Genomic DNA, 22,710 nt, shown 5'->3' on the forward strand with positions numbered 1-22,710 from the left:
CTAGGCGCGCACAGGCTTCAGTAGCTGTGGCTCGCAGGCTGTAGAGTGCAGGCTCAGCAGTTGTGGCACACGGGCCCAGCTGCTCCACGGCATGTGGGATCCTCCCGGACCAGGGCTCGAACCCGTGTCCCCTGCATTGGCAGGCGGACCCTTAACCACTGCACCACCAGGGAAGTCCTGGTTTTTTTGTTTTAAAGAGTTTCAGGCGTGAGCAGCTAAACCAGCCCTGGAAATCCTGTGCCCGCCTCTGTCACCAGTGTCTTCTGGACAGGCCACCAGCTGGAAAGGGGCTGAGGAGGGGAGAAGCCCACCACCCCGGGGGGATTGGGAGGCCTAGCCCCTCCCAGCTTTTCCCCTGGACAAGTGTGAGCCTCAGATCCTCACCTGGAGGCCAGCCACCTGGCCTGGGGCTGTTCGCACTAGTTGAGTGGAAATTCTGGGGTTATTGAGAGGACAAGGGGGCCAACTGAGTCCTTGAGGAAGTGGAAGGGCGGCCAGGGAGGAGCTTGTTGGCTACGCGAAGGGGAACTGCGGTTGCCAGCAGGCTGTCCCCTCGTGTGAGCTAAAGAGGAAGGAGAGACACTGACCCGGAGGCCCTGATGGAGAGGGGGCCTCCTTGGTGGAGGGCCCCGCCGGGCCCCATCCCAGCCCCCCGGCTCCTGGGCTTGTTCCTGCTCCCCTGGACCCTGCAGCTCGCAGGCACAGGTACGCCATTCTCCTTCTCACGTGCTCCTCTCTGGCTCGTGTTGCCCCGCGGCTAATTCCTGGGACCTGTCTCGGGGGATTTGCTGGTTGCCTTTGAACACTGCAGACTTCACAGGGGAAGCTTTCAGGGACCAGGAGATGTTTAGCTAAGGCCTTGCCAAGGTGGCTTTTGAAGAGGCGGGGGCAGCGTTCACACCCCCTCGCTGCTGAAACAGCCTCCCTCCCAGCACAGCCTGACCTCCTGGCCCTTCAAAGAGGTGGGTGGGCGTTGCTGTGGCCTGGGGGCATCCAGTTGGGTGCCCGATCCCTGGGGAGGGACAGCTCACTCCCAAGGCAGCTTACGGTGGAGCCACAGCATGGAACCTGCCCAGGTGTGGCCCCTCTTAGCCGGGGGAGGAGGGAGGCAGCTGCTGGCCATGGGAGCACAGTGCCTGGGGCACAGACTTGCCACTGTTGCCAGAAAGGAGGGCACCTCCCACTTCCTGAAATACAACCAGAGGCCACATCATTACTTTCCGGAGGTTGACACTGTGCCCCTTTCCTGGTCCCAGGTTCCCTCAGAAGCTGGGTGGCCTGGATCCAAGCCAGGCCCTGGGATGAGTGGCTTTGGGGCGAGTTCATCCAGGCCAGGGAACTCCCAGGAGCATCCCTGGCCAGGACTGCCCACCCCGGGGTCCCTGAGCTGGTCACCTAGGCAGTGCCGACCTTCTTGTAGCCCCAGGATTCCTCTTCCCCACACCGTGCAGGCTGGGTGCTTTCCTTCCCATTCACCTTGACTTTTTTTTTTTTTTTTTTTTTGCAGTATGTGGGCCTCTCGCTGTTGTGGCCTCTCCCGTTGCGGAGCACAGGCTCCGGACGCACAGGCTCAGCGGCCATGGCTCACAGGCCCAGCCGCTCCGCGGCATGTGGGATCTTCCCACACCGGGGCACAAACCCATGTCCCCTGCATCGGCAGGCGGACTCTCAACCACTGCGCCACCAGGGAAGCCCCACCTTGACTTTTCTGAGCCTTCCAGGAGCTGCTCCCCCTCTTCTACTTCATCCTCTGCCTTTCGGTTATATCATAAACAATAACAGCTATCCTTATTATCATGAATTAGCCTCTTTGAGCACATAAGCTGGGCTTCACACGCATAGTCAGGCCCCCTCGAGGCTCCCTTGGGGTGCTGTCCCCACTGGCACCATTTAGGAACCGGGAAATTGAGGCCCAGGGAGGCCAGGTAGCTTGCCCATGCCCTGGAGGGTAAGTAGAGGCCAGGTTCAGCCCCGAGCCAGGACCCTTGGCAGTGGGTTCTGGGGGTCCTCTTACCTTTCTTTGTAAAGAACATTCTTCACAGAAAAATCTACCCCCCTGGGGAGGCAAGACTTGACTGTGTGGTACCTACTGCAGGCCTCGAGGCCCAGCCCCCTGCGAGGTCATCTCCTTTCATCTGGGCACCTCACACCGCCCCCACTCACCCACCCATGGACAGATGCAAAGATGGTCTGAGGAAATGGGGCTTGTTGGTGACAATGTGTTGGAACTCCTACTTTTTCATTTTTAACTTAATTTCCCCCCAATTCCCATCATTTCTCTTTGTGTGGTCCCTCCTCCCCAAAAGGGACCTGGCACATGCTAGTACCTGAGTGGAAGAGACTTTTCGGGGTGCTGCTCTGAAAAGCATTTTTGTAACTCTCTTGACTGAAAAGAAACAACAGATTTTTTCCCCAGTATTGCAGCAAACATACAAAAGAGAAACTCTGTTCTTTCGCAAGAGGTGGAAACACCTTGTGGTCTCCTAGAAACTCTCTTAGTTTGGGGCAGTGCCTTGCAGCATGCGGGATCTGGGACCTTAGTTCCTCGACCAGGGACCAAACCCGTGCCCCCTGCATTGGGAGCGTGGAGTCTTAACCACTGGACCACCAGGGAAGTCCCTTCTAGAACTTCGTGGAGCAGCAGACAGCACCCCATTATTCCTGGTCCTTCCCCTGTGGGCGCCTGGCTCTGTCGCTCTGCTGTGCCACACCCCTTCCCCACCCTCTTGTCTCTGAGCTTTGAGGGTTTGGTGGAGGGAATCCTACCTCTCCCACGTCCCCCAAACCTCCCCTGACCTCACCCATCAGCCTGGTGCAAACAGCTCCAACAACTGCCAGCACCAAGACCCAGCCTGTGGCCTCAACTGTGTCCACCGGGGGCCTTGCAGAGCCTTGTCCATGAAGCTTTGGCTCAGTGCACCGTTTCCCTGAACCGCCTGATGCAGTGTTGAGTGCAGGCCAGGGGCGTTCAGCCTGAGTTTGGGTCTGAGCTCTGCAACTCATCCTGGGCCCCTGGGCAGGTTCTTAACGTTGCTGTGCCTCGATGGCCTCATCTGTCAAGTGGGTGCGACAGTAGTGCTTGCTGGTGGCACATCCCCAGACTGAGGTTAGGGCATGTGGTTAGGGCTCAGAGAATGTCAGCCACCTGCCAGCCTAGAGGAGCCAATCGAAATGCAAGATTCAGTTGGCTGGCTCTACATCTTGGGGAGCCCACGGGTTCCTTGGGGTCACTTCGACTTTTCCAGGGGTCTCCAGCACACCCTCGGATGGCATCTCAGGACCTCTGTTGCTCCCAACCCTCCTCCTCCTGCTCTCCTCTGGTCTCTTGAGCCCTCTGCAAATTCTCCTTTTCTCAAAGGGTTTAGCAGCCACCTGTGGTCTCGTGGGTACCTGCTCTCCTCAGAGGTGAATCATCTGAGTCTGAGGTTCAGCTTTCCTGGGAGCAGCTGCACACCTGCTCTAGCCCTGCTTCCACCAAGCCTCAAGTCTCCTCCAAGGGCTCTGAGGCCAGACAGACCATGTTCAAGTCCTGCCTTCTTATATTGACTGCTGTGTGACCTCAGGCAAGTTACTTAACCTTTCTGAGCCTCAGTGTCCTCAAAAAAGTCAGTCCTCTTTCTCTCCCTGGCCTTTCCAGAGCTCTGGGCTGTATTTATTTCTCAAATATTCATTGGAGAGGACCCGTTCTAGGCACTGGGGGGACCTGGTGGTGAACAAGCCACAGCCCCCACCCCAAGCCTGGTGGAGTCCGTGAGACTCACCCACAGAACAAGACCCAAGGCCAGAGTCCCGATGCAGGCTTGCCTCCCCTCCCCCGTCTGCTCTGGGCTCAGGGTCACCGCTCCCTTTGTTGTCCACAAGATGCCTGCTGCCTCCCTTCCCGCAGCTCTGGGCCTCTGTCAGGACTGGCCTCTGCGTTTCATCTTCGTCTAATCCCAATAAAGAGCTTTCAAGGCAGGCGGACGAGAAGCACCTCTCTGCTGGAGGTGGGGCAGGGGGAGTGTTGGAAGGGGAGACAGGGAGGAGACAGAGCAGGTGGGTGGGTGGCAGGCACAGCATGAACAAAGGCTGGGAGGCCAGAAGGCAGAGCCAGGGCGAGGGAATGGGGAGAGGTTCAGTGTGACCGGGGAGGAGGGTCTCTTAGCAGAGCTGTGGGCTTCGACTCCCACTGAGATACGATTCCAGGTGGATTACAAATGCTCATCAGGTAGGGGTTCAGATGCCATTCCAGCTGGTCCTGTTGTCATTGCTTTCTTTTTAAAAAGTGAAATAGCATACATACACAGGAAAGTAAAATAAATATAAAACAAAATCCTGTGTGTCTACCACCCAGGTCAAGAAAGAGAACATTCTAGTGCCCCAAAGCCTCTGGACATCCCCAGGACAACCCCTCTCCCCTCAGAGGCACCACAATCCTGAATTTGGGGCAATAGCTTCCTGGCATTTCTTTATACTTTTATCCTTTAGTTTGCGTCCCTAAGTAATATAGATTAGTCTGGCTTGTTTTTGAACTTTGTATAATCAGAATGATACTGTGGGTGTTCTTTGTGACCTGCATCTTTCACTCAACATTATGGGGTTTTGTTTTGTTTTTTAAAATAATTTTATTTATTTATGTTAATTAATTAATTAATTTGGCTGCTCCAGGTCTTAGTTGAGATACGTGGATCTTCATTGTGGCGTGTGGGATCTTTAGTTGTGGCATGCGGACTTCCTAGCTGTGGCATGCGTGCAGGATCTAGTTCCCTGACCAGGGATCGAACCTGGGCCTGCTGCATTGGGAGCGTGGAGCCTTAGCCACTGGACCACCAATGAAGTCCCTCAACATTATGTTTTTTTTGTTTGTTTTTTTGTTTTTTTGTTTTGCGGTACGCGGGCCTCTCACTGTTGTGGCCTCTCCCGTTGCAGAGCACAGGCTCTGGACGCACAGGCTCAGCGGCCATGGCTCATGGGCCCAGCTGCTCCGCGGCATGTGGGATCTTCCCGGACCAGGGCATGAACCCGTGTCCCCTGCATCGGCAGGCGGACTCTCAATCATTGCGCCACCAGGGAAGCCCAACATTATGTTTTTTAAGATATATCCAGTTGACGGTCTATGCCACTTTATGAATCCTATGCCATTACATCATGAAAAATAATACAGACACAGAAAAGTACAATACATATTAAATAAATAGTCCTGTGTGTCTACCACCCAGCTCAAAAAAGAGAACATTCTAGTGTCCCAAAGCCCCTGTACCCCTCAACCCGCACAAGATACCCCCTCTCTCTTGAGCATCTGTGGATTTTAGTATCCATGATGGGTCCTGGAACCAATCCCCCGTGGATACCGAGTGATGACGGTATCCCTTTTTCCATGTCCATAAGTAAAGTCTTATTGGAACAGAGCCATGCGTAGCCATTCACGGCTCATCTATGGCTGCTTTTGCCCCACGGCAGCAGAGCTGAGTAGCTGTGATAGAGACCATATGGCTCGCAAAGTGTAAAGTATTTAGTACTTGGCCCTTTACAGGACATGTTTGTCAAGCCCTGCTGTGGAGCGGCCCATTGAATGAATATACTGCGATCTATTTAGTTAGGATTGACGTTCCAGGTGTTCCTGTCTGTGGCTGTGAATACTCACGTGTGGTCTCCAGGCACACGTGTATTCGGTGCCTCCAGGGGGTATATTCCCGTGAAGGCTGCTTCTCTCTGCGCCGTCCGCCTCCTTGTATGGACCGTGAGCTTCGAGAGGGCAGAACACGTGTGGACTTACTTGGCTTCGAATCCTTGACTCCCAGCATGGCGCCTGGCACCCAGAGGATGCCCAGGAAATACTAACAGTAACAGGATGAATTCAACTGGCAGCCAGACAACCCCTGGAGTTCTGAGCAGGGTGGAGGTGTGATGCCACCAGGAGAGGAGTGACAAAACCCTCCTGATTCGTGAATGAGGGAGTGGATGTCGGGGTGCTGGGTAAACATAAGCCGGGAAACAGGATGTGACCCTCCACCTGAGTGCTTGCTTGTTAAGGATCTAGGTGGGGCCTCACAGTAGTGGGAGTGCGGGTGTCAGGCACTGGGGTAGGGGCCAAAGCCAGAGGAAGGGAAGGGGGTGATTGAAATGAGCCTGGAGAGGGGGAGGGAGAGGAAGTAGGTGTGATATTGGCAGATGGAGCACCTACCTGGCTTCCCGGCAAGGACAGTGTGACCTACCTGGGTTTGAGTCCTGGAAGACTTTGGCCAAGTCACCTGACCACTCTAGCTCCTATTTCCCTGTCATGGCACTCAGTACCCTCCTATGCAGGCCTCTTGCCAGTGGCAAGGGGAGGGCACATCCAGGACCACCGATGGCCCCAGGGCTGGCACCTGGGACCCCTCAGGGAAGGTTCGTGGGTCTCCATCGTGGGGACAGGCTGCCTGGAGGAGGGGGTGGGCCTGGTGAGTATCTGGTCCTACGTCAACACACACAGCCACCCCAAGACTGCGTGGGCTGTGGGGGAGACAGGGTAGGGCCGGAGCTGGCGCCCTCTTGAGGCTCTAGGCCTGGTCCCTGCTTGCTGGTCACGGGCAGGTTGTGGGGTAGGGGTGGGGGCAGGAAGGAGGCACCAAATGGGTGCAACCCAAGCTCAAGTGCAGGTTTGGCCTCCTCCCATCAGGCAGCCCATCCTCAGACAGTCAGGCGAGGCACTTGCTACAGCGTTGGTCATAGGGTCCAAGGGTACGTTTCCGAAGGCAAGTTCATACTTGGCAACACGTACCAAAATTTAAAACGTGCATACCCTTTAAATCAGAACCTCCCCTTCTCAGACCTGTCCTATGGAGCTAGGGGCCCAAGAGAGAGTGTGTATATATAAAGACGATCACCCCTGGGTCCATGGAGCACAGCTTCAGACAGCCTCATTGCCATCAGCTGGTTCTTGCTGTGGAGAATTTCGAAAGAACCCTCCCCCTCCCCTGTCCACCCCCACCCCGGCCCTGGGCTAGCCTTTCCTCCCAGGTTCCTGCCCCCCTTCCCCACACCCCACTTTGAGCCGTGCTGATGACTGTCTGCCCCTGAGCTTTCGTTCCTGCTGCTCCCTTGGCCTGGAAGGTGTCCTCTCACTTGCCTACCTGGTGACTCCAGCCTGTCGGTCAAGGTCAAACTCTGGTACTTTCTTACTTTCTCTGTGGTGCCCTTTCTGGTCGACTCTCCCAGTCCCTGACAAACCAGCCTTGCTCCCCAGGGTGTTCACCTGTGGTTCTCAATGTACCGGAGCTCAGAGGTGTGGAGCATGACTGAACTTACCTGGGGCAGGTGAGGGTACAGACAGCCGAGGAACAAGTACCCAACCTAAGGAGGTGGCTGTGTAAGAAAGAGAGAAGGGGAAGGCTGGAGAGGAAGGGGTCTATGGGGCCAGGGTCAAGGCCAGAAAGAACAGGAGCCACAGCTTAGCCGCCAGGGTCTTTGCTGACCTCCTGGGTGGAAAGCATCAGATGTTGGGAGGGGAGGGGATGGGACAAGAGGGAAGGACCAGGCTGGCAGACTGGAGGATGTGGAAGGGGTGGGAGAGGAAGATGGAGGGCAGTTGAGTGATTTTGTGCCCAGAGGGTATAGGATCTTTGGGGAGGGGGAGATTAAAGAGAAGTCAGGATAAAAGTGTGATCTGGTGGCGCAGTGGTTGAGAGTCTGCCTGCCGATGCAGGGGACATGGGTTCGAGCCCCGGTCCGGGAAGACCCCACATGTCGCGGAGTGGCTGGGCCCATGAGCCATGGCCGCTGAGCCTGCGCGTCCGGGGCCTGTGCTCCACAACGGGAGAGGCCACAACAGTGAGAGGCCCGCGTACCGCAAAAAAAAAAAAAAAAAAGTGTGATCTGGCGGAGGGATCCGCAGGAAGGAGTTAGTGTGTTGTCAGCCAGAAGCATTTATATTTTAAAAGGAGGCTGGAGGTGGGGGCGCCGAATCCCACAGAACGAGTCACTAACGCAAGGGTTTTAGGCGGCTGAGGAAGGCTGTTTGGAGCTCTGTAGTATTTCTCTTGTCATTTCCCTAACTTCAAGTGTGATCATGTCACTTCCCGATTTTGAGGCCCACAGAGGCTCCCCAGGTTTCCAGGACAACATTCAACCCCCCACCTCCCCCCTGGCCCCCACTCAAACCCTTTCTTTCAACTCCACCACGGCTCTGGAGTCCCCCAACTCCTTGGCCTGTTTCAAGCCTTGTAGAAGCTTCACCCAGGAGCTTTCCTGTGCTTAAACCCCGTCGCGTGGACCCTCCCCTCTAAACCTGGCTGCCTCCGATGACTCTTTCTCCAAAGCTCAGCTCGGTAAAGAGATGGGAAAGAAAGACCAAAATGCTCACAGCTGTGATGTCATGGGGGGGCGGGGGGGAGAACTGCACACAAGCTTGACGTCCTTCTTGATCCTTCGCTGTGGTTTCTAGAATTTATACAGTGAGCATGTTGCGCTTTTATAATGCAGGGGTTGGGGGAGGGGAGTGTGCCCTAAAGAGTTATAATTTAAAAAACAAAGTGCCAGCTCCAAGGGTCGCCTCTCCAGGAAGCCCCTGCCCCTTCTGTCTGGGCTGGGTCTCCTCCACTGGGTTTCTGCCATCCCTGAGACTCTCCCTTTATCTCATCACTTTCAGCTTCGTCAGGCAGGTCCCTTCCCAGTGGCAGAGGGACTCTGGGGGGGGACACACATTCCTTGCTGAAGGATGCGTCCTGGTGGGGTCTATCCCCCTTGCTCCATTTCTCCCCTTTCAGAGGCAAGGAGCAGAACCTCACTCCAGCCGTTGGCTCTATCATACCTCCACCACATCCTGACCCCCTACTTTAAGGGTAAAGCCGGTTGTAAAGGGAGAAACAGAGTCCCCAGGCCACACCCTCAAACGAGCTCCAAAGTTTGAGCAACTTGCCTTTCAAAACAGGCAAAAAGGGAGGTGACTGCTATAAAAATACCAGTTAACACGGGTGAAACTTGTACATTTCTGGGACTAAACATTTGACATTCTGCACTTGGTTTGTGTCCCCGCGTGGTCACTGTGCACCCAGGGTCCAGAGTCTGGAGGTGTGAGAACAGCATGCAGGCAGGCGTGGAAATGCCCTCCCCCCACCCCCAGGCAAGCCACATCCGTGAGCATCTTTGTCATTCGGAGGTGTTGAAAGATGTGCCATCCAGTCTGATGGCAGTGTTCCGAGGGCATCAGCGCTAAAAGCTCCAGGATACACACGCTCTGTTCAAAGATTGCCTTCCAACGCCTGCTCTGTGCTTCTCCCTAATCAGCTGCTTGGCCACGCACCGTCATGTTTGATGCATGTGTCCTGAAGGACTCACCTGTTTTTCTGTGGCATCCTGGGATTCATGCTCAGGCAAATGGCCAGAGCTCTGTGATAAAACCAGCAGCCCCGCATCTGTGTCTTCCTAGCAGCCCATCAGCAGGGCCTTGAAAAAAAGGCATGGCTCTGAGAGATGCCAGAATTAAATCGGAGGGCAAAACTCCATGCCTAAAATAAAGACCGTGGGAACTGTTTTCTTCTGTAGCTGGACAAAGCGTTTTCATTTAAAATCGACCTAAGTTGGAACGGATACCTTTGATCACCACCTCTGGGCTCTCATACCCTTGGCTCGCTGCCCTGGAAGGGATTGAGTTCCAGGCAGAGGGGGAAGCTGGGGCCAGGGCCTGGCTCTGGGGTGGGATTGTGAGAGGAACAGTGAGTGGCCCAGGACAGCTGGAGAGACGGGGAGGGAGGGGCGTGCGGGGGAGAGTGCCAGATTCCAGGGGTGAGAGGATGTCAGTGCTGCTGTGAGGGAGGGACTCTGGCTGGCCCTGCCACAGCACCAGTCTGTACAGGGCTCATGGGACCACTGGTTTCTGCTCTGGGAGCCACAGGCTCTCTTGAGCTGGGCAACAGGATCGGTCCCCCTAATGCTGCAGGGTTAGTCACCAACCTCAGACCCCCTTCAGGCTGTCAGATGTGTTTCCCTATTAGATGACCCACATTTAGGGGAAAGGCCTCTGAATTTTTGTCTCCCTTTAAAAGAGGGCAGTTCTTTCATTTGAAACGTTTTTTCTTTTGCTTGCTTTGAGATTTTAACATTGTAGCCCAGAGTAGTGGATAAGAGTGTGGGTTTATCTGCTCAAAGAGACACAGCTTAAAATCCCATTTCCTCCACTAGTAACTACTGTGCCGATTGGGCAAACCTCCTCCCTTCTCTGAGCTTCAGTTTTCTCATCTGCAAAAGGGAACACGCCCAATGGAGGTCAGTCCTTATCATCGGAGGCTTGACAGCAAAGGCTGAGGGTCTGTGCTCTATGGGCAGGGCCATGCACCCAGGAGTGGCTCAGGGAGGAGGTGAGCGAGTCCTGCAGACTGAGAGGGTGACTCCACAGCCTGGGGAGAGGAGGGGAACAGAAGGGCATTCTGAGCAGCTGGAATAGTGTGGGCAAAGGCTCAAGAGCCTGGTAGACTTGGCATCTGTCGGGGAGCGAGTGAGTGAGGACCGAGGGCAGCTGAGTGGGGCTGCACAGGGCCTGAGGGAATGAACTGGATCCGCCAGGACAAGGACTTAAAAGAAATTTTTTTAACAGTGGTCCAAAGTTAAGGGATGCACGTTATAGCGTGACCCTGTCTGAATCCAGTTGTAGGAATATAACAAACCAGAAGGTCACAAATAGCGTCCTTACTACAAACGAGATGCTCCATGTTCTATTTTTTTTAATTGCACGTCTTGACCCTGTAAATTGATTTCAGACTCCTTCCTGGGCCTCCTCTGGTGAGGCGTCCAGGCAGGGCCAGGCAGGGCCAGGCAGGGCAGGAGCAGGATGGCTGGTGGATCCCCCCCTCGAGGGCAATGCCCGGCAAGCCTGGCTGGGGAGAAGAGAAGGATGGATGCTGGAGCTGCCAAGGTGGAAGAGGGGGCTGCTGTGCTGGGGATGGAAATGTCTGATGGCGTGGGCACCCCTCCCACACCCAGTCAAGTTCCTTGATTACAGATCCCTCCCCCAGAGACTCAGCATGGAGTCCCTGGGCTGGAGTGGGGAGTGAGGCACCGACTGCCAGCCAGCTCTCAAACCCACAGTTCAAGCGCCCACAGATTCAAAAGAAGAACCGGAAAAGGGAGGAATCGGGCGCCAGCGGGTGGTAGATAAAGTCTTTCCCAACAGGGGCAGCAGACAAGCAGGCAGGATGGGGGAAGAGCAGCTGGAGGCTGCTGGTGGGGAGGCTCTCCCGGCTCAGAGCCCCTGCACACACACTGCTCACCCAGGCAGGCGAGCCTCGAGGGCCAGGCCAGGGTCCACGCCCCGTGGTGTCGCCTACCACTGGTATCTGGCCCAGCACAGGGCCTGAGGTGTTAGACAGGCTTGGGGCAGGAGGCAGGGAGTCCTTGGGGGTCCTGTCATGCCCAGAGGCCACCCTGTGCTGCAGTGCCCTGTGCTGTGGGCTTCTCACTTACATGGGCAGAAGAGTCAGGCTGGCATTTGCCTTTCCACATTCACAGTGAGGACTTAGGATTGGTCTGGCTTCTCTGCCTCCTTGTCACTGGGGAAAGGCAGCCTGACCCTGTGGCAGGCATGCTGTATTCTTGGACCCATTTTTTCTCATGACAACCCTGCAAGTTTGGCATTGTTTTTCTCCTCATGCTGCAGGGAGGATACCGAGGTTCAGAGAAGTAAAGTCACTTGCCTAAGGTTGCACAGGTTTTTGTTTGTTTGTTTGTTTTTTGTGGTATGCAGGCCTCTCACTGTTGTGGCCTCTCCCGCTGCCGAGCACTGGCTCCGGACGCGCAGGCTCAGCGGCCATGGCTCACGGGCCCAGCTGCTCCGCGGCATGTGGGATCCTCCCGGACCGGGGCACGAACCCATGTCCCCTGCATCGGCAGGCGGACTCTCAACCACTGCGCCACCAGGGAAGCGCCTGCACAGTTTTTAATGGCAGAGCCAGGATCCAAACCCAGGCCTGCTACCTCTGGAAACTGGTCTTCTCCCAGGCACCCCTCCCCAACCCCACCCCTCCCCCCACCCCCCACCCCACCCCCACCCCACCCCGCCATTTCTGTTCAGGCCGCAGGCTTCCTAGCAGTCCCTGGAGCTGCCAATAAGTGAGGGATGGAGGATGTACCATCCCTGAAAACACCATCTCCTGCAAAGTAGGAGTGGGCAGGGCTTGGGGTGTAGCCGTGCTGCCCAGTGCAAGCTTCTGGGTGCTTGCAGGTGTGTGGGGCTGGGGTGGTGGCCCTGGGGAGTGGAGCCCTCCCAGACGCCCTGCTGCAACTCTCCCAATCCTTCTCTGGCCGGCCCTGCTCCCAGCCTCCTCCCACTCGCCATGGACCTCACCCAACAGGGCTGCACCCCCTCCCGGGTCCCGAACCATCCACATTGACACAGGCTCACCGTTCTCCCACCCAGAAAAACTCCCCCTGGACTCGACCTTCAAATTCTCCCTGCGCCTCCCGCCCCCTCTTTTCCTTTCAGACCTGCATCGGGAAGAACAGCCACCTCCAGCCCCTTCTCCCTTCGGCCACCAATCTGTCCCTCCTGCAGAAAACACACCAGGTTCCTTGACGTGCTTTTCTCCCGGTGCCTGTCTGGGTCTAGGCTGCACCGGGATGCACAGAATTATCCAAAAGCAACTTTGTGATGCTCCTGCAGCCCAGATCTCTTGGTGTGCGGAGATTCCTCCGTGCCTGGAGCTGCTCCAGCCGTTCTGAGCACGGCAGAGCCCTGTGGTCATTTACTGTCGCAAATGAGTTCTTCAAGCCTCCAAACCTGAGTCACAGCCAAGATTCAGAACTGACTGACACTGAACTCATTCCTGGTGCCATGGGGTGAGAGTAAGGGGTGAGGGCCCTCTCTCCTCTTTCTCTGCTTCAGATCCCCTCTTCGAGCGTCCCCACGTGTCAACTGGGTGGAGCGGGAAGGGGCGAGAAGCCCTGCCCATCAGGTATTGCAGACATGGAGCCTGTCTCTGGGTGCTGGCAGGGTGTGGAGTGGACTCTCTTGGGCACTTTCGTGGCCACTCAGGGGCCCCCAACCAGGTTCCTGTGGTTCTCCCTCCTGCTACAGCCTCAGGAATCCAAGGTCCACCCCAGTCCTCCTCCCTGGGCCGTTTGCCCCTCTTGACAGCCCATGAATCTAAGAGAATCCCCAGGCTGGCTCACTCGGCCCTGGCCCACCTTGTCCCCTGGGAGACACACTCCCTTTGCTGAACTAGGGCCAAAGCGTGATGCAGCTGATACAGGGCTTGAGACAGACGCCAGCCAGTGCGCCATCCCTGTGGCACTCAGGGGGCACACCTTAAGCTCTGTGAGCATCCCAAGGAAGCCCCTCTGCATCTAGGGTGAGGCATAGGCCCCCGCAGGACAGCTTGGGTGCCCCAGTAGCTCTGTCCAAGCCCCCTCTTCACCCACACTGTCTGGTCCGTGGTTTCCATGTGATCTTGCAGCCATGCAGCCACCTGTCAGCCTCCAACTGTGAAAAAGTATGCCTCCTACCAGGGGTCTGACAAAGCCCTCTCTTAGCATCTGATGTCTCCTGTTCCTGGTGCCACCGCGAACGCTCACAGTCTGGCACCGGTCACACTTGGTTGGGTCTGACTCCGCTGCCTGGCCTGAGTGCTGGCTTTTCTTCCTTAAGCACAGCCAGACAAACTTGGGTTCAAATCCCAGCTCTACCATTTAGGAACTCTGTGGCTTTGGACATCTAAGACCTTCTGTTTTCTTTTCTTCTGCAAAATGGGGTTGCAATCGTTGCCTCATAGGATTGTCACGATGTTTATTTTTATTTTATTTATTTATTTATTTACTTACTTACTTATTGCTGCATTGGGTCTTCGCTGATGCGCGCGGGCTTTCTCTAGTTGCGGCGAGCGGGGGGCTCCTCTTCGTTGCGTTGTCCAGGCTTCTCATTGTGGTGACTTCTCTGGTTGCGGAGCACAGGCTCTAGGTGCACAGGTCTCAGTAGTTGCGGCACGCGGGCTCAGTAGTTGTGGCTCACGGGCGGCATGTGGGATCTTCCTGGACCAGGGCTCGAACCCGTGTCTCCTACATTGGCAGGAGGATTCTTAACCCCTGCGCCACCAGGGAAGTCCTGTCGTGGTGTTTAGTTGACATAGGGTCTGTGTCACACTGAGCCAGAATACGTTTTCTATACGTTTTCTTTCCCCTCTTTCCTTGAGCCAGTTCTGGCCTCACTGTACACGTGTGTTCCTGCTTCCAGATCCCGAGGGCATCACCACCCCTTCGTCTCCTCCCTAGTCACAGTTAGTGGTTCCCTCCCCACCAGGCTTCCCACTCCAGGCTCCCTCCCGTCCCTGTTAGACTGGGGACATTGCCAGGGCAGGGAGCCCCTCTGGACCTCAAACGGGGCCTGTGATCTAACTGATACTCTTAAATGTTTGTTGGAGCTGCAAACAACTGGTAGCTGGAAAGCATCTGTGGACTCAGAAATTACTCTGAACCTGTCTGTAGCATGGAGCCTTAACTGGCGGATGCTTCTAGGTGGCAGCCAGTTGGAGCAGCCTGGACCCCAGAGGGGCTTCTTGGAGGCACAGGTCCAGGAGAGGAGGTGGGAGCTGCCATGGTCCAGGCTCTGGGGTGCTGACACCCAGTAAAAAGAAGGGGCCCTGGAAGCAGTTAGCTACATCCTCAGGTCAGAACCCAATCGCCTTTGCTGCAAGAGCAGGCCTCCCGTCCTCCTCCTTGTCTTTGGCCTGCTGTCTCCTGATTGGCTGGCCTGACTGGTCCACAGAGGTGGCCTCATCCCTTCACTGTTTGGAGACAGCAGCTTCACCTGAGGTCTGAGATTCTCTCTGTGACAGACCTGAGCCAAGACCATACACTTCCACAGTCCTGTCCCTCTGACCTTAAAATAACAAATCCCAGAAGAATACAGAACAATGGTCATCTATTTTTATAGATTTCCCCAGAAATGTAAAAGATGAGCTTAATTGCACTAGCAGATTCCTTCATTTTCTAGAAAGATACCTCAAATGGGGATAATTTTTTAAGACAGTTGGATGAATGTCTTCCTGCCAGGACAAACAGGAAGGTGGCCTGCCGTGCTGACAGCATGTCCAGCCTCCCCGGGCCTCTTAGATACTGGAGAGAAGGAGCAGGCGGCCCTGGGGGAGGGGGAGAGGCCTCGGCGTAGCCACTTTCCCGGTGGTTTTGGTTGGGTTCCAACCTGCCGACCCTCATGAGGAAACACCAGCCTGTTGCTGGCTCTTGACTGGCTGCCTCGCAGGGTCACCATGAGAACCAAATGAGAGTAGGTACGTAAGAGCTGGCAAGTGGTTCCTGAGTTGAGTCTGGGGGACTAACTAGGAGTTGGCCAGGTGAGGATGTGGCGGTCCCAGGCAGAGGGGACAGCAGAGGTGGCTGCAGAGGGGGGCGGTGGCCTGTGCGCAGGAAGGACACAGCATGGGCTGGCGAGCACTGCTCATCTCGCCTCCTGTCCTTCTCGGCCCACCTGGGACCCTGGGGGGTCATGCACAAGCCCCCTCCCGCCGGCTCTGCACCCCTATCCTGCCCCTGCCACACCTCCAACCTCAGCCCTGAATCGAGGCTCCTTGTTTTATGACAAAATGAATATATCGTTCTAGCTAAATGGCAACCATTAGCAGCCCAGAGATCTACAGTGCGGTGTGAAGTCCTCTCCCCGCCACTCACTGGAGGGGCGCCCCCGGGGCTGGCTCAGTGGCGTCTCCATGCATGAGCATCACATAGGACAAAGTCAACCCACTGTGACGTCCAGACACGCCAGTCGATTCCCTGGAACTGGCTTGAGTTCTTCGGGGGAGGGGGTGTCTCTTTAGTTGCTCCCGAGGAGGCTCAAAATATCAGTTTGGCCCGAGCTTTGTGGGATTGACGGGTGTGGAGGGCCATCTCCGCCCCTGTCCCCGAGTCTCCCAGAGGGCCTGGCCTCACCTCCCTTGAGGATCCGGCCCAGGGCTGAGCTGAAAAGACCCAAGAAGAAACCAAAGAAACCGGCCTGGCCTCTCGCCAGAGCCACACCGACTGCAGTGGGGAGGCCCATGCCCCACTTCCCCAGCCCGATAAACCGCGCTGCTCCGTGCGGGTGACTCCAACGCAGCATCTTCTCCCGATTGGCAGCCTGGCCAGCATGTCCTTGGCTGCTCGATGCCGACCTCAGTTTAGAACTGTCTGTCGTTCAGCTGCAGGAGAGGGAAGGTGCTGGGGGACAGGGCATGTTGAAGCTGGGCGTGGCTTGTGCAGCTGAAGTCCGGGGTTGCGGGGGAGTTGGCAGCTGCTGACCCAGCAGAAGATCTGACCAGCGCCTCAGAGCCTGCGGGAGGGCGGGCCGCCCAGCCGGGCAGGCTGCTGCTTTGGAGGCTTTCAAACTGTTTTCCTAGGTGCCTCTGATGAGAGGGGGGTGGTACGTGGGGGTGGGGGAGAAGACAGCTCCCAGAGAACTGCCTTCGTCATGCTCATGGCCAAATGGCTGCATATGGAACACCTCTGCATTGTTGGAAAACTGCTTCCGGGACGTCGCTTGTTATAGTCCAGAAAAACTTGACAAATTCTTGACAATTCTTCTCCAAGCTCCGATTCAGGGAAAGGTTTGTCTCTCCTGATTGTTGCCTGGCATGCCTCCCCCTCAGGCTGGGGAGAGCCCTGGGCAGACCTGCCTCCCTCTGTGTGTCTGTCTGTGCCAGAAAGTGCTTCTTCCTGCCAGGAAGGGTTTCGTTGTTTTGTTTCCTTCCTCTTTCCTCTTTCCTTCTCATCCTTCACCAGCTTCGGGTTGTCTCAGACCTGTGCTTTTATCCAACATGGCTTCTTGACCTTTGGGAGGGAGAGTGGTTGGAAGCGTGGGGTCTGGGGTCATCCAGCCCGGGGTCAGGGGGCGGCAGCTCCGCTCCATACCTGCAGAGAAACTGAAAGCTAGCGGCTTGACCTCCCTGACCCCAGACTCTTCCTCTTTGTAAAATGGAGCCTTTACACACTTGTGCCTTGGGTGTGTTGGGAAGTATAGAGTCATAACGTGTAAAGCACTTGGACACCCCCTGCACACACTGAAGGCGTGGGACGTGTGAGTGTGAGCCACGGTCCTCAAGGGGAAGCAGGGAATGGAAGCTACCACTCTCTCCTTTTCCTTCCCCTGCAGGAGGGCAGTCAGTGACCCACACCGGCCTCCCCATTGTGGTATCTCTGGCCAACAAGGCCGTTTCCTTCAGCTGCAGGATTACCTACCCATACACCCCCAAGTTCAAGAACTTCACAGTCAGCTACTTTCACGTGGACCTCCAGGGCCAGACGAGCTCTGAGGAGAAGACCAGCTGCAAATCTGGTCCAGGCACAGAGAACCAGACCCACGCTGAAGAGTGTCAGATCACCCCCAAGCTACCTGACGCATCTGCCACTGGCACCTACTACTGCTCCGTCCACTGGCCGCACTCCAGGGTGATAGGCAACGGCACTTTCATCCTGGTCAGAGGTGAGCTTCCTCCGCGTCTCTTCCCAGGGCAAAGGGCCCAGAGGTTTCACCCAGCAGACTTTGGGGCACAGGAGCCAAAGTGGGGAACGTTTGCCTCATTGTTCAGCTTTGGCAAAACAGAACAGAGCAGCCTCGGGGAGCCCCTGGCCACACAGGTGTGCCGAGACGCCCATCTTTGTGTGGCAAGGGCAGAGGCCTGGGGTGTGGATCTGGTTACCTCTGGCAGGCCCTTTTCTCAGTGTCCCTTTGGCACTATTAGTTGGGTGAGCACAGAATGGGGCACGTGCATGCGTGTTTGTAGAGACCTGTGAACAAAGGCACGGCTCGTGTATATCTTTCTGGGGACAGATTCCTCGTTTTCATCACGTTCTCCAAAGAGTAATGACTCCAAAAGGTTAAGCACAGCCCATCCTGAAGTCGCGATTCTCTGAGGCACCCCTGCGACCCCCACTGGTAGGGGCCAGGGTTACAGAATCCCACGGACCTGAGTTTGGCCCTCAGTCCTGCTGCTTGCCAGGATGTCACCTTGGACCTACTCTTCATGGCAATACCCTGCCTGTCAGAGGCCTTTCCTGGGATGAGTGAGATCCTGAATGCAAGGGCTGGCGCCCGGTAGCAGGATGTGCTAGTTAAATAACAGGCGCTCAGCTGCCTGGCATGTGGCTGGCACTCCGCAATTCTTGGCCAACCAGCTAGACAGAGGGGTGGACAGAGACATGGAAGGAGAAGGGGGTGGATGAAAGGCTGGATGGCTCAAGGGAAAGGGCTGGGCTGTGCTCTCACCTACCCCTGCTGCCGGCAGCACCTGCTAAGCCTTGTACAAGCCCACCCCCTTCACCCTCACCACTCCTGCCCGTATGATCACTGCTTCACGTGTGGAAAGGAGGAGGCCCCAGGAGGCGAAATGACTCACCCGGGTCCCATAAGCACCTCTTGGTGGAGCCAAGGCACCGAAGCAGGGGCACCTAAGGAGCAAAGGATGTAGTCCTTACTCTTAACAAGAACCAAGGCAGCAAATATAGAAACACAGCCAAGGCGAGTGTGGGAAGGAGGACCTCAGCAGAGGTGGGGTCTGGGGAGTCCTGGTGGGGGAGAGTTGTAAGTAGGGTTGGGGGGTGGGGTGTGTCTCTCCCAGGCAACTAACGTCTCTGCTTCCCTGCCCTCCACCCAGACACAGGGTACCGAGAGCCCCCGCAGGGCCCCCAGAAGCTCCTGCTTTTTTGCTTCATCGGCATCTTGACTGTCCTGAGCATCCTGGCCACGGCCCTGCTGCTCTGGAAGAAGGTAGGGGCTGCAGGCACATGGCAACGCTGCCCCCACCCCACTCACTATGGCTTAGGGATGCCACTCCATGAGGGGGTGCCTGGAATAGTTGTTCCTCGTGGCCACTTGCGCCAGGGCCCCCTCCCTCGCCCTGCCCTGTGGCTGGGCCTGTGCTGCCAACTCATCGCCACCAGGTCCTTTTTGATCTTGTTGCAAGAAATCAGGGCTCTTGAGCCTTTTCCGGGTCACGGGTCCCTCTGAGTGTCTGATGGAAGCCATGAGCCCGCATGCTTACCATTTCTAGCCCTCCAGATTAGGAAACCTTACCTCAGATTTTCTGGATCCCCAGCAGCCCAGAAGGAAGGAAGAAGCATTTCCTCAAGGCCGCTGGGTGCCAGGCACCCTCCCAGGCGTGCTCTGGTTCGTGTCCCAGTGTCCCTCGGTGAGAGAGTTTTCTTCCCATTTTACAGCTCTGAAAAGTGAGCTGGTGGTGACTGGCCCTTAATATATTTCCTCCCCACCCTGCTGCTCCCCCAAGGATGGGTACAGGCAGGACAGCTCTTGTTTGCCCTCACTGAGCAGCTCCCAGGCTTCAACCTGGGTGTGGACACAGTAACTGGGCTTCAGGCAGGGGTGCTGAGGGATTCACACTCCGTCTGTGGACACCCCCCCCCCGCACTTGGCTTACTGTGTGACCACACAAACGCCTCCCATGAAGTGTGAAGCACAGCCGTTGAGGGCAGAGCAGGGTCAGGGCAAGACCTTGACCCTGAGCCCTCACTTCAGCCCCTGCTCTGCAAAAAGAGGATTTTTTTTTTTTTTTTTTTTGTGGTACGCAGGCCTCTCACTGCTGTGGCCTCTCCCGTTGCGGAGCACAGGCTCCGGACGCACAGGCTCAGCGGCCATGGCTCACGGGCCCAGCCGCTCCGCGGCATGTGGGATCTTCCTGGACCGGGGCACAAACCCGTGTCCCCTGCATCGGCAGGCGGACTCAACCACTGCACCACCAGGGAAGCCCTAAAAAGAGGATTTTAATGACTGGATCTCAGTGTCCTGACAGGCCAGGGAGACAGTGGTACAGAGTAGGTGCTCAATAAAGTCTCGAAGGGAGGACAGGAGAGCGTGAACCTCGAAGCCTCAGCTTGACTTCAGATCCCAGCCCCTCCTCCTGCCACACGGCCTCGGAGACCCTGCCTCCTTCATCCCTCTCCCTCTCGCCTTCCCTCCTGTCCTTCCAGGAATAGCTGTTGAGTGTCTAGTGTGTGCCAGGCACTGGGCTAAGTGCCAGACACAGTGGAAAGCAAGACAGATGCAGCCCCTGTCCTCTTGTCAAGTTTCGACCCTCTCCGAGTCTGTTTTCTCCTCCAGAAATGGGGATAAGGATGGATCCCCACCGTTACCCGAAAAGGGTGGAGGAGACCACATTTGCGAGTCACCAGCTGGTGCCTGACCCCTGGTGGGAGCACAGTGCATGGACACTTCCTGCTGTCCCTCCCTGCACTTGAGAGAGGAGGGGCTGCTGTGAGAACCTGGTCTTGAAGGAGAGAGAACTCGGGACGCCAGAAGCTGCTGCTGGGTTTGTGTTGCCAGAGAAGTTCTCAGAGCTCCCCGGAGCTGGATCCAAATTCGGATGTGGCCCCTGTAGGTGCTGCCCCAGAACTGGATGGCCAGCGTTTGAAACAAGACCTGAGCGCAGGAACAAAGCGTGCAGTGGGGGTCCTGGCCAGAGACAGGGCCGGCAGCCAGCCACGGGGACCGGGAGGACAGGGCCGAGGAGGGAGAGGCATGGAGGACGCCAGCAGCACATCTGATAAATGAATCAAAGCCGGAAGCCACTGACTCAGAAGAGGCAGATGATTCCTGTCCTGAGAGCAGGTTCGAGGGCTCACACTCAGCCTGGGGTCAAGGCTGGCTCCCCAGAGCAGGCAGCCTCCGATGCTAATCCGTCCTCATCCTCGCAGGGCATCAGACAAAGCAGGTCTCCCTCCCCCATGGCACACTCCTTCCTTGGTCCTAGGATCCCCCGGTGGCCCCGTGCTGGGTCACCCACATCTTCGTGGCCTCTGAACATTGGCACCTCCCAGGCCCCTTCCTCAGAGATCTCCTCGTCTGTCTACGCTCCTCCGTGACTGCTCCGCTCCCGGGATTACAGTCCCACCTGATGTGGCTGCTCAGAGCCCCTCCCATCCCCCCACCCCGAGCTCCAGGTCACGTCCACTCCGTGCGGGCACCCATGGGCGTCTGCACCCACCTGGTCAGGAACAGCACTCCTTAGTCCCCCCAGGTCGGCCCCAGCTCAGCACATGGCACCAGGCCCCCAGATGCTCAGGCCAGAAGGCGTGGTGCTGTGCTCGCCCCCTCCCTCCCCCTACGGCTGATCCCTTGGCAAGTCCTGCCCACAGTCTGTCCAGGATCCAGCCCCTTCTCTCCTGCCCCAACCCCCAGCCCCGGCTTCCATCACCCCTTGCCCAGAATGTGGGTCTCCCTGCTTCTCGCTTGGTTCTTCTTGCTTTGCTCCCCACACCCTTGCTTCTGTGTCATTACCGTCTCCCCGACCAGAGCATAAGCCCCAGAAAGAAGGGACTTGGTGTCCCCAGTGTCTGGGGGACCCTGACACATAGTGCTTATGGAAGGAGTGATGGAGTAAATGAGAGTGAGACCTGAAAGATGAGTCAGAGGTGGCCAGGCTGTGAGGTGGGCAAGGTGATGGTATCGCTCCCATTTTACAGATGGGGAAACAGAGGCTCTACTGGTTTCCTGAGCTGCCGATTGGTTTATTCATTTGAAAATCACAATTGGCAAGGTAAATGTTGATGGTCTGGGACAGGACACCCAGATGGGGCAAGGCTGGCTCCAAGGAGCATCACTACCCCAGTAATAACACTGCACTGTTTCCATGGCCTGGGACACATCCTCAGACTCCTGTCCTATGTTCAGGGCACAAGCAAGCCCTGAGAAGTCTGCCCCAGCCCCTGGCAGACATGGACTCCTTCTCACGAACCCACAGTGGCACTTACCTCCCTGGCGGCCCCACCAGCCTCAATAGGAATGCCACGAGGCCAGGCCTGGGTCTTGCTCACCATGGGGTCCAGGAGAGCCCCTGCCCATGAGCCCACACCACCAGCCTTGGCAGTGAAGTAGGTGGTGCAGGGGAGGGCCACTAGATTTGAGAACAGGGCATCTGGGTTTGATCCAAGGGCAGTCAATGACTAGCCGGACAAACCTGTTTCCCCTTCTGACAAGTGGGAAGTCCATGCCCACCTCCTTAGGCTACTATGAGAATTAAATGACAATAAGTCCCAGAGTTCTTTGCAAACTGTACAGTGCTGCCCGGATGCCTGCGCCGATCTGTCCGTGAGACCTACACTTTCAAACAAAACAGGGGAGTGAAAACTCCAGGTACTGTCAGATCGGCATCTTGGTGAATCACACAGACCTGGGTTCCAATCCTGCCCCTGCCACTTCTGGCTCTGTGACCTCGGGCAAGTTGTCTGCCCTCTCTGAGCCTTCACAGCCTCATGGGTGGAACAGGGATGATATGAAGACTGGTCTTGCAGGTTTGTTGAGAGGCGCAGGAGATAAGGCATGTGATGCATTTAGAGCCCCACCTGGCACCCAGTGAGGCTCCATGTACGCCTGAGCCATTATTATGCTGTGACTGGGGGTGGCGCTGGCTTCTGCCTGAGTGTTAAGTAGCTCTCGAGGGCTAATCCCAAGTAAATGGTCTGGGGATTGGCAGGCGGCTAGGGTTTTTAATTAGGTCCTGCCCCGAGATGAGGCTGTGTTGCTTCACTGTTGGCAGTGTGGTGTGCCTGAGATGAGGGGGGCGTCCGGACAGCCTCCCTCTGCCTTGGAAGGAGCTGAGCCCTCAGCCTCCCGAAGGCCCAATGCCCCAGCCTCCACGACCATTAGCGCTTCACACAGCAACCAGCGTGAGCTTTCTGAAACCACTTTCTGACCCTGGCGTCTCCTGCTTAAAGCCCTCAGATGTTTTCCACCGTCCACCCTCTTCTCGAAGCCCAGCATGGCCATCC

At 56.5% G+C, this 22,710-nt stretch overlaps 1 protein-coding gene across 2 annotated transcripts in view; it reads left to right on the top strand.

Annotated features, from left to right (window-relative positions):
- The first annotated feature begins 580 nt into the window (after positions 1 to 580).
- The window catches only part of NFAM1 (NFAT activating protein with ITAM motif 1), a 34,275-nt gene continuing 12,145 nt past the window's right edge, over positions 581 to 22,710 (top strand). Inside the window, exons 1-4 of one of the 2 annotated variants that reach the window (XM_081249159.1) lie at positions 581 to 705; positions 17,084 to 17,413; positions 18,585 to 18,697; positions 19,026 to 19,333. In XM_081249159.1, coding sequence (XP_081105285.1) covers positions 600 to 705; positions 17,084 to 17,413; positions 18,585 to 18,697; positions 19,026 to 19,181 — 705 coding nt within the window. In that variant the 5' untranslated portion in view covers positions 581 to 599 and the 3' untranslated portion in view covers positions 19,182 to 19,333. Of the gene's footprint in view, positions 706 to 17,083; positions 17,414 to 18,584; positions 18,698 to 19,025; positions 19,334 to 22,710 lie in introns of those variants that run through there. The other variant, XM_081249158.1, reaches the window with a different exon arrangement.

This window comes from Mesoplodon bidens (assembly GCF_964165515.1).
Source record: "Mesoplodon bidens genome assembly, chromosome: 11".
NCBI classification, from domain to species: domain Eukaryota; kingdom Metazoa; phylum Chordata; class Mammalia; order Artiodactyla; family Ziphiidae; genus Mesoplodon; species Mesoplodon bidens.